At 44.9% G+C, this 16,915-nt stretch overlaps 1 protein-coding gene across 1 annotated transcript; it reads left to right on the top strand.

Moving 5' to 3' along the window:
• Positions 1–501: 501 nt before the first annotated feature.
• Positions 502–16,190, top strand: LOC137562029 (vomeronasal type-2 receptor 26-like). Its single transcript, XM_068273371.1, has 4 exons — positions 502–673; positions 1,766–1,894; positions 3,075–3,203; positions 15,271–16,190. The coding sequence occupies exons 1-4, from the start codon at positions 502–504 to the stop codon at positions 16,188–16,190; spliced, it is 1,350 nt and encodes a 449-aa protein (XP_068129472.1).
• Positions 16,191–16,915: the final 725 nt, after the last annotated feature.

Genomic DNA, 16,915 nt, shown 5'->3' with positions numbered 1-16,915 from the left:
ACCAGATATTTTATGTATTGAATAGAATGCATGCAGTGCGAAAGTATAGGTAGGTAGATGGGTGCTGATAGGTTTACGGCTGAGGGGTATGTGTAGGTGGGTGGATGGGTGCGGATAGGGTAGTAAATAGGTACTAATAAGTGTACGGCTGAGTGCAGAAGTGGTTGGGTGCTGCTAGGTGGGTGAATGGGTGCTGATAGGTGTACGGCTGAGTGGGGATGTGTAAGTGGGTGGCTGGGTGCTGATAGGTGGGTGAATGGGTGCTGATAGGCAGTGGTGTCCCAGCCACCAGGAAAGGACAAACAGTGGCCTGGAGCGCCGGGTGGGGGAGGGGTGCCGCCGCGGGGAGGGAAGTGCCCACCTTCTCCGCCAGACTGTGCGACCTCTGTGGTGAACTGGCCGCGGCGTCTAATAGACCCCACGGCAGTTTATCCCTGCAGCCCACAGCTCACTGCTCCAGCCTGCATAGTCTTCCGGCAGGCAGAGCAGGGCTATCGGAAGATGGCGTCCAAAGCTCTGTACTGGAGAATATTTGTGTCTCCAGTACAGGCCTTCGGGCGCCATCTTCCTGTAGCCCTGCTCTGCCGGTCAGCGCGGGACTTTCGGAGGCTGGCTGTGCTGCTGCAGGAAGATCGTCGGGGAAGCTGCTCCCAGGGAGAGGAGTCTTCTGCAGGTGAGTAAATGCTTTTCTTTTTACAGGTAATTATACATTTTTAGTGAAACGCTGCCCGCATTAGGATAATTTTCTGGTGAACGCTGGTCACGTTACGATTATTTTCTGGTGAACGCTGGCCAATTATGATTATTTTCTGGTGAACTCTGGCCACATTACGATTATTTCCTGGTGAACGCTGGCCACATTATGATTATTTTCTGGTGAACGCTGGCCACATTACGATTATTTTCTGGTGAACACTGACCACATTACGATTATTTTATGGTGAATCATTGCTGCAATATAATTATTTTATGGTGAATCATTGCTGCGTTATGGTTATTTTCTGGTGAATGATTGCCGCATTACTAATATTTTAAGTGAATCATTGCTGCGTTATGACTATTTTCTGTTGAAAGATTGCCGCATTACTTTTACCTTATGGTGAAACATTGCTGCGTTACGATTATTTTACGGTGAAACATTGCTGCTTTACGATTAATTTCATCAGGGGGCACCACACCGGGGGGGGGGGGGGGGGGGCGTTTGCCACACGGGGGGGGGGGGGGTGCACAGGTTTTCTCGCCTGAAGTGACAAAATGGCTAGAGACGCCCCTGCTGATAGGTGTACGGCTGTGTGGGGATGTGTAGTTGGGTGGCTGTTTGCTGATAGGTGGGTGAATGGGTGCTGATAGTTGTACGGCTGTGTGGGGATGTGTAGTTGGGTGGCTGTTTGCTGATAGGTGGGTGAATGGGTGCTGATAGGTGTACGGCTGAGTGGGGATGTGTAAGTGGGTGGCTGGGTGCTGATAGGTGGGTGAATGGGTGCTGATAGGCAGTGGTGTCCCAGCCACCAGGAAAGGACAAACAGTGGCCTGGAGCGCCGGGTGGGGGAGGGGTGCCGCCGCGGGGAGGGAAGTGCCCACCTTCCCCCGCCAGACTGTGCGACCTCTGTGGTGAACTGGCCGCGGCGTCTAATAGACCCCACGGCAGTTCATCCCTGCAGCCCACAGCTCACTGCTCCAGCCTGCATAGTCTTCCGGCAGGCAGAGCAGGGCTATCGGAAGATGGCGTCCAAAGCTCTGTACTGGAGAATATTTGTGTCTCCAGTACAGGCCTTCGGGCGCCATCTTCCTGTAGCCCTGCTCTGCCGGTCAGCGCGGGACTTTCGGAGGCTGGCTGTGCTGCTGCAGGAAGATCGTCGGGGAAGCTGCTCCCAGGGAGAGGAGTCTTCTGCAGGTGAGTAAATGCTTTTCTTTTTACAGGTAATTATACATTTTTAGTGAAACGCTGCCCGCATTAGGATAATTTTCTGGTGAACGCTGGTCACGTTACGATTATTTTCTGGTGAACGCTGGCCAATTATGATTATTTTCTGGTGAACTCTGGCCACATTACGATTATTTCCTGGTGAACGCTGGCCACATTATGATTATTTTCTGGTGAACGCTGGCCACATTACGATTATTTTCTGGTGAACACTGACCACATTACGATTATTTTATGGTGAATCATTGCTGCAATATAATTATTTTATGGTGAATCATTGCTGCGTTATGGTTATTTTCTGGTGAATGATTGCCGCATTACTAATATTTTAAGTGAATCATTGCTGCGTTATGACTATTTTCTGTTGAAAGATTGCCGCATTACTTTTACCTTATGGTGAAACATTGCTGCGTTACGATTATTTTACGGTGAAACATTGCTGCTTTACGATTAATTTCATCAGGGGGCACCACACCGGGGGGGGGGGGGGGGGGCGTTTGCCACACGGGGGGGGGGGGGGGTGCACAGGTTTTCTCGCCTGAAGTGACAAAATGGCTAGAGACGCCCCTGCTGATAGGTGTACGGCTGTGTGGGGATGTGTAGTTGGGTGGCTGTTTGCTGATAGGTGGGTGAATGGGTGCTGATAGTTGTACGGCTGAGTGGGGATGTGTAAGTGGGTGGCTGGGTGCTGATAGGTGGGTAAATGGGTGCTGATAGCTGTAGAGCTGAGTGGGGATGTGTAGGTGGGTGGCTGGGTACTGATAGGCGAGTAAATGGGTGCTGATAGGTAGGGATGATCGGAAAGAGCAAATTACGTTCTGCCAGAATTCCAGAATTCTGCCAGCGCTAAATTCTGTGGAATTCCGCATTCCGGCGGAAAAATTAAAGTAATCGCAAATGAAACCTTGTTTTTGCTAAATGGTAGCCCATGGGACCTAGTGGCTGTTCCACCGGTCATTTTTTTTTTTTTTTTGCTTTTTATTTTTAACCACTTCACAACTGAGGGGTTTTACCCCTTCAGCATCCAAGCAATTTTCACCTTTCAGCTCTCCTTCCATTTATTTGGCAATAACTTTATCTCTACTTATTACAATGAAAAGAACTTTACCTTGTTTTTTTATATGCTCATTTTGTATTTTTTTTTTCTAAGTACAGGTCCCCCAATCAGTCTGCAGTAAGAGCTGCCCTCCAGGATTCAGAAAAGTGGCGCTGGAAGGACAACCTGTCTGCTGCTTTGGCTGTGTCCAGTGTCTACAAGGAGAAATCTCCAACCAGACCGGTAAATTTTTCCTGCAGTCATGTTTTCTTTGCACAAAAAATGCCAGGTTTTGAGTAGTTTAGTTAAAGAAGACAGCTTTAAATTTCAGAACGTGTAGGCGTGCTGCTTTGTAATCACTATATAAAATAGTTTTAAATACTTTCTCTGACAGGCATGGGCTTTCCAGTCCAGAAGGAATCAAATTCGGAATTCAGATGAAGTCTAATGACTTCAGCTGGGACCACAGGCAGCGGGGAGTTAACGTACCCAGAAGTCTTTGTGGGACGTCTGCGTTCCATTACGCGTCATAGGCGTAATGAAAGCCGCATTCCATGACTCACTATCACACTTCCTCTTTCAAGCCGGAAGGCAGAAGCGCGATAGTGAGTCACGTAATGGAACGCAAACGTCCCGGAGACTTCTGGGTACGTTACCTCCCCGCTGCTTGCGGTCACAGCTGAAGTCATTAGACATCATTTGAATTCCGAATCGAGTCCTTCTGACTCGAAAGCTCATGCCTGTTCTCTGATTAATTGATGTTTCGGGCAGCTTGGATAATGTTCTTATAGTCAATTGTTTTTCTTAACTGGAGCCCTGATTAACAATCACAAAGAGTCCCAGCGAAGTGAGTCTGGAAAAGCTACAACAGAATAGAATGGGAGAGTGGCTGCTGGACATGGATGATACACATGGAAGAGGGGACTGCACATGGAATGGGACAGGCTGCTGTTAGGGATGGTCGGAAATGCCAATTTCCAATTCCGCGGTAATTCCGCATTCCGCCATTGCCAAATACCGATTCCGCTACCAATTTCCGCATTCCAAGGCGGAATTTCCGCCGGAAATCGCGGAAATTCCGCCCGAATTTAACATCGATTTTCTAAAAAACTATAAGGTCTTTTTGAAAACTTTTTTTTGCATCTTGAAAATTTGGTGTTTCTAGGACATACAGGGGCTTTGCTATTAACCGTTAAAGTCGGCGGATTTTTCCTGTAATGTAAGAAATGCAGAAAATAGGCAGAAAAAGTATGCAGAAAATAGGCAGAAGCAGATTTTCTGCATTTTACATTACAGTAAAAATCCACCGACTTTAGCAAATAATAGCAAAGCCCCCGTAAGTCCTAGAAACACCAAATTTTCAGGGGTTATTAAACTGAATGTTGTGAACAAGATGCAAAAAAAGTTTTCAAAAAGACCTTATAGTTTTTGAGAAAATCAATGTTAAAGTCGGGCGGAATTTCCGCGATTGATTTCCGGTGGAAATCCGCCTAACGCACTTGCATTACCGATTTCCGCATTCCGATGCGGAAATGCAATTTCCGATCGGAATTTCGGAAATTGCATTTCCGCGGAATCCGAATGAGCATCCCTAGCTGCTGTACATGGATGATACGCATGGAAGAGGGGACTGCACATGCAATGAGAGGGGCTGCTGTACATGGATGATACACATTGAAGAGGGGGCTGCACATGGAATGGGAGGAGGCTGCTGTACATGGATGATACACAAGAAAGAAGGGGCTGCAAATGGAATGGGAGGGGGATACGGTACATGGATGATACACTTGGAAGAGGGGGTTGCACATGGAATGGGAGGGGCTGCTGTACATGGATGAAACACATGGAAGAAGGGGCTGCACATGGAATGGGAGGGGCTGCTGTACATGGATGATACACATGGAAGAGGGGGCTGCACATGGAATGGGAGGGGGCTGCTGTACATGGATGATACACATGGAAGAAGGGGCTGCATATGGAATGGGAGGGGCTGCTGTACATGGATGATACACATGGAAGAGGGGGCTGCACATGGAATGGGAGGGGGCTGCTTTACATGGATGATACACATGGAAGAGAGGGCTGCACATGGAATGGGAGGGGCTGCTGTACATGGATGATACACATGGAAGAGGGGGCTGCACATGGAATGGGAGGGGGTGCTGTACATGGATGATACACATGGAAGAGGGGGCTGCACATGAAATGGGAGGGGAGCTGCTGTAAATGGATGGTGCCCATGGAAGAGGGGTCTGCACATGGAATGGGAGGGGGGCTGCTGTACATGGATGATACACATGGAAGAGGGGGCTGCACACAGAATGGGAGGGGCTGCTGTACATGGATAATACACATGGAAGAGGGGGCTGCACACAGAATGGGAGGGGCTGCTGTACATCGATGATACACATGGAAGAGGGGGCTGCACACAGAATGGGAGGGGGCTGCTGTACATGGATGTTACATATGGAAGAGGGGACTGCACATGGAATAGGAGGGGCTGCTGTATATGGATGCTACACATGGAAGAGGGGACTGCACATAGAATGGGAGGGGCTGCTGTACATGGATGTTACACATGGAAGAGGGTGCTGCATATGGAATGGGAGGGGCTGCTGTACATGAATGATGCACATGGAAGAGGGGGCTACTCATGGAATGGGAGGGGCTGCTGTACATGGATGTGGCACATGGGGGAGGGAGCTGCATATGGAATGGGAGGGGCGGCTGTACATGGATGATGCACATGGAAGAGGGGGCTGCATATGGAATGGGAGGGGCAGCTGTATATGGTTGATACACATGGAAGAGGGAGCTGCACATGGAATGGGAGGGGGCTGCTGTACATGGATGCTGCACATCGGAGAGGGGGCTGCACACAGAATGGGAGGGGCTGCTGTACATGGATGATACACATGGAAGAGGGGGCTGCACACAGAATGGGAGGAGCTGCTGTACATGGATGTTACACATGGAAGAGGGGGCTGCACATGGAGTAGGAGGGGCTGCTGTACATGGATGATACACATGGAAGAGGGGGCTGCACATGGAATGGGAGGGAGCTGCTGTACATGGATGATATGCATGGAAGAAGGGGCTGCACATAGAATGGGAGGGGCCCTGCCTTGGAAGTATCATTTATATAAAAAGAGTTTACACCAATCAGAGCAGGATCATCCACCAGGCAACGGAGGCCGGTGCCTTGGGCCTAGTGGCTGTCAAGGGTCCCACTTGCCACCTCAGCTTAAAAAAGGACCAAAATACATCTTAATTCATCTCTGATACCAATACACAAGAATGATTTCCTTTTCTAATTGTAATATTGATCGATGAGTGACAAGTCTTGGTGGTTTCGATGCAACAGGTAAGATGCATCTTTGTGTGTGGGGGGGGGGGGGGATTGGATCGTGGGAGAGGCATACAAGGACCAAGCACACTGTTTATATTTTTCATCTATAGCTGGTAGCGGGCAGTTGGTCAAGCTCACTGCTGCAAGACATGTTTTGTTCTGTCTGTTCTGTATCTATTATACGTGCAAAGCCTGTTAAAGTTTACCTTTAGAGAAAGATTTGGTGATTGATAAAGAAAAAAATGAAACACAAAAAACAGCTTCAAGGACCACTATCGCAGAAAATTGCATAATTTAACCACTTAAGCCCACAGGGTTGTTCATTGTTTGCATCTGAGCAACTTTTATCTCCCATTCATTCGACAATAACTTTATCACTACTTATCACACTGAAATGATCTATATCTTGTTTTTTCCACCACCATTTAGGCTTTCTTTGGGTGGTACATTTTGCAAAGAATTATTTTATTTTAAATCCATTTTAACAGGAAGATTAAGAAAGAAATGGCAAAAATTCATTATTTCACAGGTTTTGGCAATTAAAGTTTTACATTAATACATGCTACCCTAATTAAAACTCATGTATTTTATTTGCCCATTTGTCCCGGTTATTGCACCGTTTAAATTATGTCCCTATCACAATGTATGGCGCCAATATTTTATTTTGAAATAAAGGTGCATTTTTTGGGTAATTTTTGGTGTGGGAAGTAAACAGCTAATTTTTAAATGTAATATCAATTCAATTCAATTCACTTTATTGTCATTGTGTAACACAACGAAATTACTTTTCATGACAACCCAATGATGCATATAGGCAACATAGTGATAGTAACAAGGAAGAGAAGAAATTATACAAGTATGCCAGGTATTACAGATGTTTAAACAATTTGTACACAGTGTTAATTATTTCAGAGAGGATTCAGAGTTCATCAAGTTTATGGCGGATGGGAAAAAGCTGTCTTTCAGTCTGTTTTTGTGTGTGCAGATTGATCTAAAACGTTTACCTGATGGAAGGAGCTCAAACAAGGCATTTCCAGGGTGAGTGTTGTCCTTGATAATGTTTTTGGCCCTTCTCAAGCTGCGAGTATTATACAAAAGTTCCAGTGATGGTAGTTCAGTGCCAATAATGGCTTCTGCTGTTTTAACAACTCGCTGCAGGGCTTCTCTAGTAGGCTTCGTGCAGCTGTTGTACCAGGCCGTCATGCAATTGGTCAGAACGCTTTCTATAGTGCATCTGTAGAAATTAACCAGCAGCTTCTGTGGGAGGTTAGCGCTCCTTAGTTTTCTCAGAAAGTAGAGGCGTTGTTGTGCTTTGCCAGTTAGAGCTAAAGTATTGTCAGCCCAGGACAGGTTCTCTGCGATGGTGACTCCCAAAAATTTGAAGCTGGAAACAATACAATGTATTTATGTAATAAAAATACATGTGGGTGTAGTTTACTATTGGGCCACAAGATGGCCACAGTCCAAAAAGTCCTGGAAGCGTATGATCACGTCGATCAAGCTTCCAGGAACTAGAAAGAGGACAGGGAACTTTTTTTTTTGCCGAAAGACTGCGGTCTCTGATAAGACACCGTCGTTTTTTCTGCGGAAGACACAGGGCTCGTTTCCACTAGTGCGGTGCGAATCACCGGGATTCCACCACTGACGAAATCGCATGCGGATGCGATTCCGCGTGCGTTTTTTGCCGCGATTTTGCATGCGATTTCGCATAGGCAGGGTATATGCGAATTTAACCATGTCACTGCCTGGTTCAATTTGCATTAGTTTTCATGCGAATTCGCACGCGAAATCGCGGCAAAAAACGCATGCGCGTTTTCCCTATTAAATACATAGCCTGCGAATCGCCTGCATTCCTCACGCAGGCGAATTCTGCAGGCTCTACCGTGCAGAAAAATCCTGCACAGAAAAATGCAGGAAAAAACTGACAAGTGGAAACAGGGCCATCCACTTGTATTGGTTATGCGAATCCGCATGCAGAGAACGCATGCGGATTCGCTCTAGTGGAAACGGGCCCTTAGATCGATGAAAGGGAATTATATTCCCATTCATTGATCGGGGGGGGGGGGCTAACGGCAGGCGGCGGGAGCATGCATGGAAGCGTGCACGGGAGCGCGCTCTGCACACTGACAGCAGCACAGCCTATCTGGACGAACATATTTGTCCAGATAGGCTTAAAGGAATGGTCCAAGGTATTTGAAAAAAAAAAGATCCACTTACCCGGGGCTTCCTCCAGCCCGTGGCAGCCGTCCTGTGCCCTCGTCGCAGCTCCCAAGGCTCCTGGTCTTGTCTGTTGAAGAACCCAACCTCACCATTTCAGGTTCAGGGTCGGCCACTGGCTGGAGGAAGCCCCGGGTAAGTAGATCTTTTTTTTTTTTTCAAACACCTTGGATGTTTCCTTTAAGTGGTTAAAATACATGTAAACACATACAAATAAGAAGTACATTTCTTCCAGAGGAAAATAAGCCTTACATGACTTTTCTCATATGTTGCTGTCACTTACAGTAGGTAGTAGAAGCCTTACAGAACCGACAAATTTTGGACTAGACCATACCTCATTGGGGATTCTCAGGGTTTTCTTTATTTGCAAAAGCACTTAGTGAATGGCAGTTGCTCCTTCCAATTGCCCAAAAAAGTGTGCTAGCCAGCATCTTTGTAGAAATTCTTTTCAAGGAGTGTCTCCAAAGAATGAAGGCTATACTGAGAATCCCCTATGGAGAGATGGACTCGTCCAAAACCTGTCGCTTCTGTAAGATTTCTACTACCTACTGTAAGTGACAGCATCATAAGAGAAAAGTAATTTATGGCTCATTTTACTCTGGAAGAAATGTATTTCGTATTTGTATGTGTTTACATGTATTTTAGATTTTACAATTTTTTGTGACAGTGGTCCTTTCGGGAAACAATGAGGATAAAGTTCAGTAATACCACTGTAAAAACAGCACAAATAGCTAGGTACAGTTGTACGGTAATCTAAATAGATAAGCAAATAGGTGGTGAAAAAAGAAAATTAATCACAGTGAAAAAAAACACATTTAAAGAGAACCCGAGGTGGGAATTACTTTTACTATTGGGGCACAGAGGCTGGTTGTGCGCACTAAGACCAGCCTCTGTTGCCCCATCGTGTGTCTCCATGTCCCCCCTGCTCGCCGCTATACCCCCCGCATTGCTGGCGACACGCAGCGTGTCGCCAGCTCAATGTTTACCTTGCGCTGTCAGTCAGCGCTGCTCCCCTGCCTCCTCCGCATCGGCGCACCCGCCCGTGTCCCTTCCCTCCGGCTGATAGGAGGGAAGTGACGCGGCGGGTGGCGCCGATGCGGAGGAGGCGGGGGAGCGGCGCTGACTGACAGCGCAAGGTAAACATTGAGCTGGCGACACAGCCAGCAATGCGGGGGGTATAGCGGCGAGCAGGGGGGACATGGAGGCACACGATGGGGCAACAGAGGCTGGTCTTAGTGCGCACAACCAGCCTCTGTGCCCCAATAGTAAAAGTAATTCCCACCTCGGGTTCTCTTTAAGAATATCAGTCAATACAGACAACGATTACTGGCTACGTACATTTTTACAAGTCTAAAGTATTCACTCGATTGCTAAACTTTCCTGGCAGATTTCAATCACATGGCCATTATGATCTCTGTCAGAGATTGATGCAAAAACGAGGCCACCGGATCAAAATTTCAATCAATTTCTGCCTAAAATTGATCAAAACTATCGATCGCACTGGCCTGAAAGATCCTCTTGTCTCCCTTGTTCTCTGTCCATCACCGCTGGGGTGCTTGTACCTCCATGACCTGATGGCACGCATGTAACTACGTCCATACCGTCCAGTCACGAGGTACAGAGTCCCAAGTAGTATACAACACAGGAGAAGCATGCCAGTAGACAGGTGAGCTTAAGCTCCACTGCATATTTTAGATGGGGAGATCTGGGTGCATATTTTAGATGGGGAGACCTGGGGACCTGGGTACAGTATGTGGCAGTAATCGAGCCTTTTCTGAACAGATTCAATCAGAGAGGAATCTATCTGATGGTCAGAGAAGGATCTACCTGATGGTCAAATCTGGTGGCCCGCTATAGGTGGAGAGCCACTTTTGTTGTCCCTTCCAGGCAGCCACAGATTGCTGCAGCTCTGTAACCTAAACTCTCCAGCTATCACAAACTGCCTTTCAGTCTTTTTTATGGAAAAGGATTTCTATATCGTGACTATAATGGCTAACTCTACAGCCACATTGTCAATTATTTTGTGTGAGGCCAAACATGCTCCAATCATCCTCCACGAAATGCCCCCACACAACCACATGACTCTCTGCTGACATTGCTGTGGAAAAACCTCCATGATGTAGGCAGATAGAGATGCATGAAGGGAGAGGTTCAACCATAAGAAGATTGAACCTCTCCCTTCACGGAGGTTTCTCCACAGCTATGTCAGCAGAGTGTCGTGGGACGCATCTGCTGCTTTGCTGGCTATTGGTCGCTCCTCCAAGGGCAGGCTTTACTTGAATTGTTATCTGCATAACATAGGTGATGTCCATGTCCGAAGAACTACCTAAGTTCCCCGTCAGGTCCACCTGGCATGGGGGAGTGGCTGATAGACCTGGGTCATACTATTGGTTGTGTGGCAGCATGTTGCCACCCACATCAAACACAGCGGTGACGTCAGCTCGAGAAGATGTTCCTTAGCAGTAAAGGGTGTTTGGAGCATGTTTGGCCTCACATAAAAGGTGAGCAGTATAAATTTGTATACGTTTGATACTAGTTCCCTATGAGGTCCGTGTGTCTTACCTTATGTTTTTTGATCAGCTGATCTAATGCTGATTGTTTTTTGGTTCACATAGTGCTGTGTTATTAGTATTTAATGAAATTTATTGTGCATTATCATTGGGGATTTGGACAAGCCTGAGAAAGACGCTATGACCATTGCTTTGAAACATTGCTGCTATGTATGTTCTGTTTCCCAATGCTTGGTGTGATTTGCATTCTTAAAACAGAAGGCATTTATGATAATTCAGCTTTAAGTGAGCATCTGTGCTGACCCACAATGCACCGCTACTGAATATGCAAATTATCTCTTTATGCCCCTGAAGCCAAGCTAGCATCCAGAACCACTGGTGCATAGAAAGCCTATAGCTTTAAATTTTATAGAGCCACATCAACATCACATGCAGACAGCCTGTTTCAGACTTTGGGTTACTCTCGGTGCATGGCTCTACGGGATAGGGCTTGGGCTAGTACAACAGAGTTCCCAAGAGTGACCCAAAACTACAGTGGAGAGAGTTCAGCAAATGAGATGTGCAAAGGCTGAGGCCCCACAGCAATGTAACCAATCACTAAAGAAAAAGAGAAGCCAGCACCATCAACGTAATTTATGCTCTTTTATTGGGAAATAGAGTACCCAAGCAGCTCGGGGTAACCCAGAACCACTAGGGATGTGTAGGGGATTAAAAGAGACCGAAAAAAAAACCTACTAAAAGTAAAGCTTGGTGTGATTTGCCTTCTTAAAGCAGGAGGAAACCTGCAATAATTCAGCTATAAGTAAACATCTGTGCTTACCCACAATGCACTGCTACTGCATAAGCAAATTATCTCTTTATGCCCCTGATATAAAATTTAAAGCTATAGGCTTGCTCCATACCAGTGGTTTTGCGTGTAAGCCTAAAGAGATACTTTGCATATTCAGTAGTGGTGCATTGTGGGTAATCTCAGATGTTCACTCAATGCTGAATTGTCGCAAGTACCTTCTGTTTTAAGAAGGCAAATCACACCAAGTATTGCTTTTTAGTGGGAGTGCTTTTGGGTCTCTTTTAGCCCCCTATACTTTCCTAGTGGTTTTGGGTCACCCCGAGCTGCTTGGGTACTCTATTTCCTAATAAAAGAGCATAAATGACTTTGATGGTGCTGCCTTCTTTTTCCCTCCAGTGATTGGTCACAGTACTGTGTGGTCTCAGCCTTGGCACATCTCTTTTGCTGAAATTCCCACTGCTGTGTGTGCTACACCCTTCTATAAATCTATATTTATTTAAATAAAGAAGTTCTCTGCCCGCAGGACCGGGTCCTAGGGATGCTCGTTCAAATTCTGTGGAAAAGCGATTTTCGCATTTCCGATCGGAAATTGCATTTCTGTATCGGAACGCGGAAATTGGTAATACAAGTGCGGTAGGTGGATTTTTGCGGAAATGGTGGACATTTTCATGGAAATTTCCGGCAATTTAACATCGATTTTTTTCAAAAAACATAAGGTCTTTTTGATTTTGTTCCACACCCAACCCTGAAAATGTGGTGTTTCTAGCACCTATGGGGGATTTGCTATTAACCGCTATAGTCAGTTGCTTTTGACTGTAATGTAAAATGCGGAAACTCCGCATTATCCAATATGCGGTAATTTTATGACAATCTAAAGACTTAGAATGAATCAACTAATCAAAGAATGGGAATTTAGGCGGAAATTTCCACATTTTCTGATTGGCTTATTCATTCTGAGTCTTCTAATTGGCTTAAAATTTCCACATATCGGATAGTGTGGATTTTCTGCATTTAACATCACAGTCAAAAACCGCCAACTTTAGCGGTTAATAGCAAGAAAGCCCCAATAGGTGCTAGACACACCAAATTTGCAGGGTATGTTAAACAGAAGAGTGGGAAGAAGAGGAAAAAACAATTTCAAAAAATGTTGAGAAAATCGATGTTAAAGTCGGAAAAAATTACCGTGAAAATCTGAATCGGAATGCGGAAATCAGTAGCGGAAAGCAGAATCGGTAGTGGTCATTTGCAATGGCGGAAAGCTGATTTTCCGCGGAAATTGGCATTTTCGACCATCCCAATCAGGTCCCTAGTGATGTAGGGCCCCATAGCGGATGCTATGGCTGCTATAGCTATCTGTACGCCACTGCACAAAGAAACAGTTTCTTCTGAGGAGTCATTTTCCTGGAATCCTTACACTTGTCCCTATTCCAAAGGTGGTCAAGTATCACATGCAGATAGAACAGGAGCGGTAGTGCAGCAGGCTGAAGTAATGACAGCAGTGGGAAATAGTGGGACTGATTTAGTGAGGTTAAAAAACATTGGAGAACATAAGGGATCTAGCAAACCTAGATTGAGGCATATCAGAACATAAAAACATTTACGGAATTAGCTGTTATGTAATTATCCCCCCACCCACTCCCCATGTCTGTATTTGGAGAAATAAAAAACAAATATTATTATTTAAAGCGGAATATAACCCTGCATTTCAACTTTGCTCTAAAACATTATTTACAGCATATTATATGCAACCAGCATTTTTTTTTTACTAGACCAGCATTGGAAGGGTTAAACACAGAGGTTTAAAGTTCCGTGGAGAGATACGCAGAAGTTCAGATAGATACATTTAACTAAATAGAATGTAACAAGTGATAAATGTTACACACTCTTTGGCTGTCCTCCAGCTCCTTCTCAGTCAGAAAGAGTGAGTCACATTCCACACTTAGATACATTTATGTAAACAAAATGTATCTATGTAAGCTTCGGATGCGTCTGCAGTTCTCTCCAGGAACTTTAAAGCTCTGTGTAACCCTTCCAATGCTGGTCTAGTAAAAAAAAAATGCTGGTTGCATATAATATACTGTAAATAATGTTTTAGAGCAAAGTTGAAATGCAGGGTTATATTCCGCTTTAATCAATATTTATCTGTCAAGTCTTCTGTCAGGTGGCAAGGTCACTACTACTCCACCATTTTTATTGCAATGTTTGCATTTTAAATCAAGATATGTTACACTTACTGCTGCCTCTGTACCTTACAAAACTTGTTGATCTGCCCTAGTGGAAGGGTTCCCTTGGCCTACTTCCTATCTATGGAGAGGGACTTTATCTACAGTGCTTACCTTGGAGGTTAGTTACCCACCTTTGTGTATCATCTACTCGCATAATCACATTATCCTTTTTATCTAACCAAGCTTTCTACACTATAGTGGGCTCCCGATGCTTGTCCCCTTTTGCCTCGACATGTTATGTAATAACAGTCATGCGTCCACATGGGCAAGGGGCTTTGTAGGAGGAAGTATTGGAGTTAAATGAAAAACACCCAGTCTTGCTTTTCAATGTTGAAATGGTGTTAAAAAAAGTAGGTGGAACAGCACTTCATAATGTCCAATAAAGTGTGCAGGAATCTACCTTGTGTACCAACAGGGTTCACTCGTCCTCTAAAAAACACCTTGATTCACACCACTTCTAATCTTTAAAGTGGATCCGAGATGAACTTTTACTCATTGCATAATTGTGTTCCTTTCCTATTGTTTATAGGGCATTCCTCAGGCCAAATACATTTTTGTTTTTGTTTAAACACTCTAATTCTCTGTAAACTAAAGAAGCCTTGCCTACAGGTTTTTAGAGAGCCAAGGCACTTTCAGACAGTATGCAAAGGCTCATGGGAGCTCAGTCTGGGCAGGAGGAGGGGGAGGTTTTTCTAGCCAGAGGTTTCAGAGGCAGAGGGGAGGAGGAGGGGGGTTAGTTTTTTTTGCTCAAGAAGCAGATAAGCCTGCTTCTGTGTAATGTTTACAAACAACATGGCTGCTGTCATTGTATCACAGGAATAATCAATCATATTCTATTAAAGCTGTTTGCAGCTAGATTTGCTTTGTAAACTATCTAAATTTTAGATAAGATATATAAACAAGTTACTTGTTATAGTTAGTTTTTCATCTCGGATCCGCTTTAACAACTGTTTTTTTTACTCGGATTACACTTCTCTGCCACTGAATTTGTACTTGGTAGGTTTTGGGGCTCCAAATTAATAGAGTCCTTGGGGCCCATGTGAAGCTCACACTTTGGTCCCAAGTTCCTTAGCTACACCACTGTTAAGGTGTTTCCAGAAAGAATAAAAGTTTGTACAATTGAATCGTTTGGAAATAATATTGGTGTTTGTCAAGTATTCTTATTAACCAGCACTGAATTAGTGAACTAAGATATTTGTATCCCTCTTTCTTGAGCTAGATTCTATTGAATGCATGAAGTGCTCCTGGGATCAGTGGCCAGATTCACAGAAATCCAATTGTCTTCCGAAGTTGATCGAGTTTTTCTCTCTTGAGGAGCCATTGGGAGTAACTTTGGCAGCTATCAGCATTTTATCATCATTTGCTCCTGTTCTTATTTTGAGCATTTTTATACAACACAAACACACTCCAATAATCAAAGCAAACAACTATGTACTAAGTTGTCTTCTCTTAGCATTGCTCTGTTTATGTTTTCTTTGCTCGTTGGTGTTCATTGGATACCCCCAAAATGAGAAATGTCTTCTGCGACAAGTTTCATTTGGCCTAGTTTTTGCTCTTTGTGTCTCTTGCATTTTAGCCAAAACCATCATGGTTGTGCTGGCTTTCATGGCCACCAGACCAGGGAGCAGTCTACGGAAATGGACTAGGCCTCAAGTACCTTTTGTCATAATCTTTTTGTGTTTTTTGATACAGTTTACTGTGTGTATTATTTGGCTGTCATTCTCTCCCCCCTTTGCCCAAAGCAATATCCAAACTAAGCCCGGGGTCATAATCCTTGACTGTAATGAGGGCTCACTCATTGCATTCTGGACTATGTTGGGTTACCTCTTTCTTCTGGCTACCATTAGCTTTATTGTTGCCTTCTTGGCTCGAAGACTTCCGGATAGCTTTAACGAAGCCCAGTACATTACGTTCAGCATGCTGGCCTTCCTCAGTGTCTGGATATCATTTATCCCAGCATACCTCAGTGCTCAGGGCAAATATACTGTGGCCATGGAGATCTTTGCCATCTTGGCCTCCAGCTGGGCTTTAGTCATCTCTATGTTCCTCCCTAAATGTTTCATTATATTGTTCAGACCTATAATGAACTCTAGAGAATATCTAATGGGGAGAAACAAAGCACATGGTATAACTGAATGATGATAAGCAAATGAAATCTATAGTTGATACAAACTGATGTTCAGTGAGGAGTTCACGAGTAGTTACTTATCTACTCTAATTCGTGATTCAAATGAGGCTTAATTGCCTCAGCTGTGTGCATAGAAGATGGGGGGCTACTTACCTAGAATTCCATCAGTTTCTATGTGTCCCATTGTCTTGCACGTGGCCTATGGGATGCGTTGCAAGACTCACTACCGTGCGCGGTAATAAATCTTGCAACGCATCCCATAGGCCGTGTGCAAGACGTTAGGGATGCATAGAAGCCAACGGAATTCTGGGCAAGTAACCCCCCGTCTCCCATGCACACAGCTGAGGCAATTAAGCCTCATTTGAATCACGAATTCGAGTAGGTAACTACTCATGAGCCCATCGCTGCTGCTGTGATTGATTTGTGTTCTCTAAGTAACCAGGGGGTGCTGATAAGCAAAGATCTAGAGTTATGAAATACATTGTTTATTCAACATATTTCCCCCTGAGACTGATGCATTTGATACAGTGTGGTTGCAGCTTCTCTGGACAATTTAAATAAACATCTTTCGATGGGCCTCAAATTAGCTCTCAGCAGCATGGTTGACATCAGAAGTGTCCTCAGAATGTTGCTCCTTCAGGTGTTTTGTCTAGTTTGGAAACAGATAATAGTCTGAAGTGCCAGGACAGGTTAGTAAAGGGGATGGTGGACCAATTGGAGTCCCAGGGTGTTTAAT

The sequence above is a fragment of the Hyperolius riggenbachi genome, chromosome 3 (assembly GCF_040937935.1).
Source record: "Hyperolius riggenbachi isolate aHypRig1 chromosome 3, aHypRig1.pri, whole genome shotgun sequence".
In the NCBI taxonomy this organism is placed as follows: Eukaryota; Metazoa; Chordata; class Amphibia; order Anura; family Hyperoliidae; genus Hyperolius; species Hyperolius riggenbachi.
The sequence above is the reverse complement of the archived record's forward strand: the minus strand, read 5'-3'. Positions and strand labels throughout refer to the sequence as shown.

Coding starts and splice junctions, on each gene's coding strand:
- LOC137562029 (XM_068273371.1), top strand. CDS start 502: ATGGCGTCCAAAGCTCTGTACTGGAGAATATTTGTGTCTCCAGTACAG. Junction 1,895..3,074: donor GGGAGAGGAGTCTTCTGCAG/GTGAGTAAATGC, acceptor TTTTTTTCTAAG/TACAGGTCCCCCAATCAGTC. Junction 3,204..15,270: donor AGAAATCTCCAACCAGACCG/GTAAATTTTTCC, acceptor TTCTTGAGCTAG/ATTCTATTGAATGCATGAAG.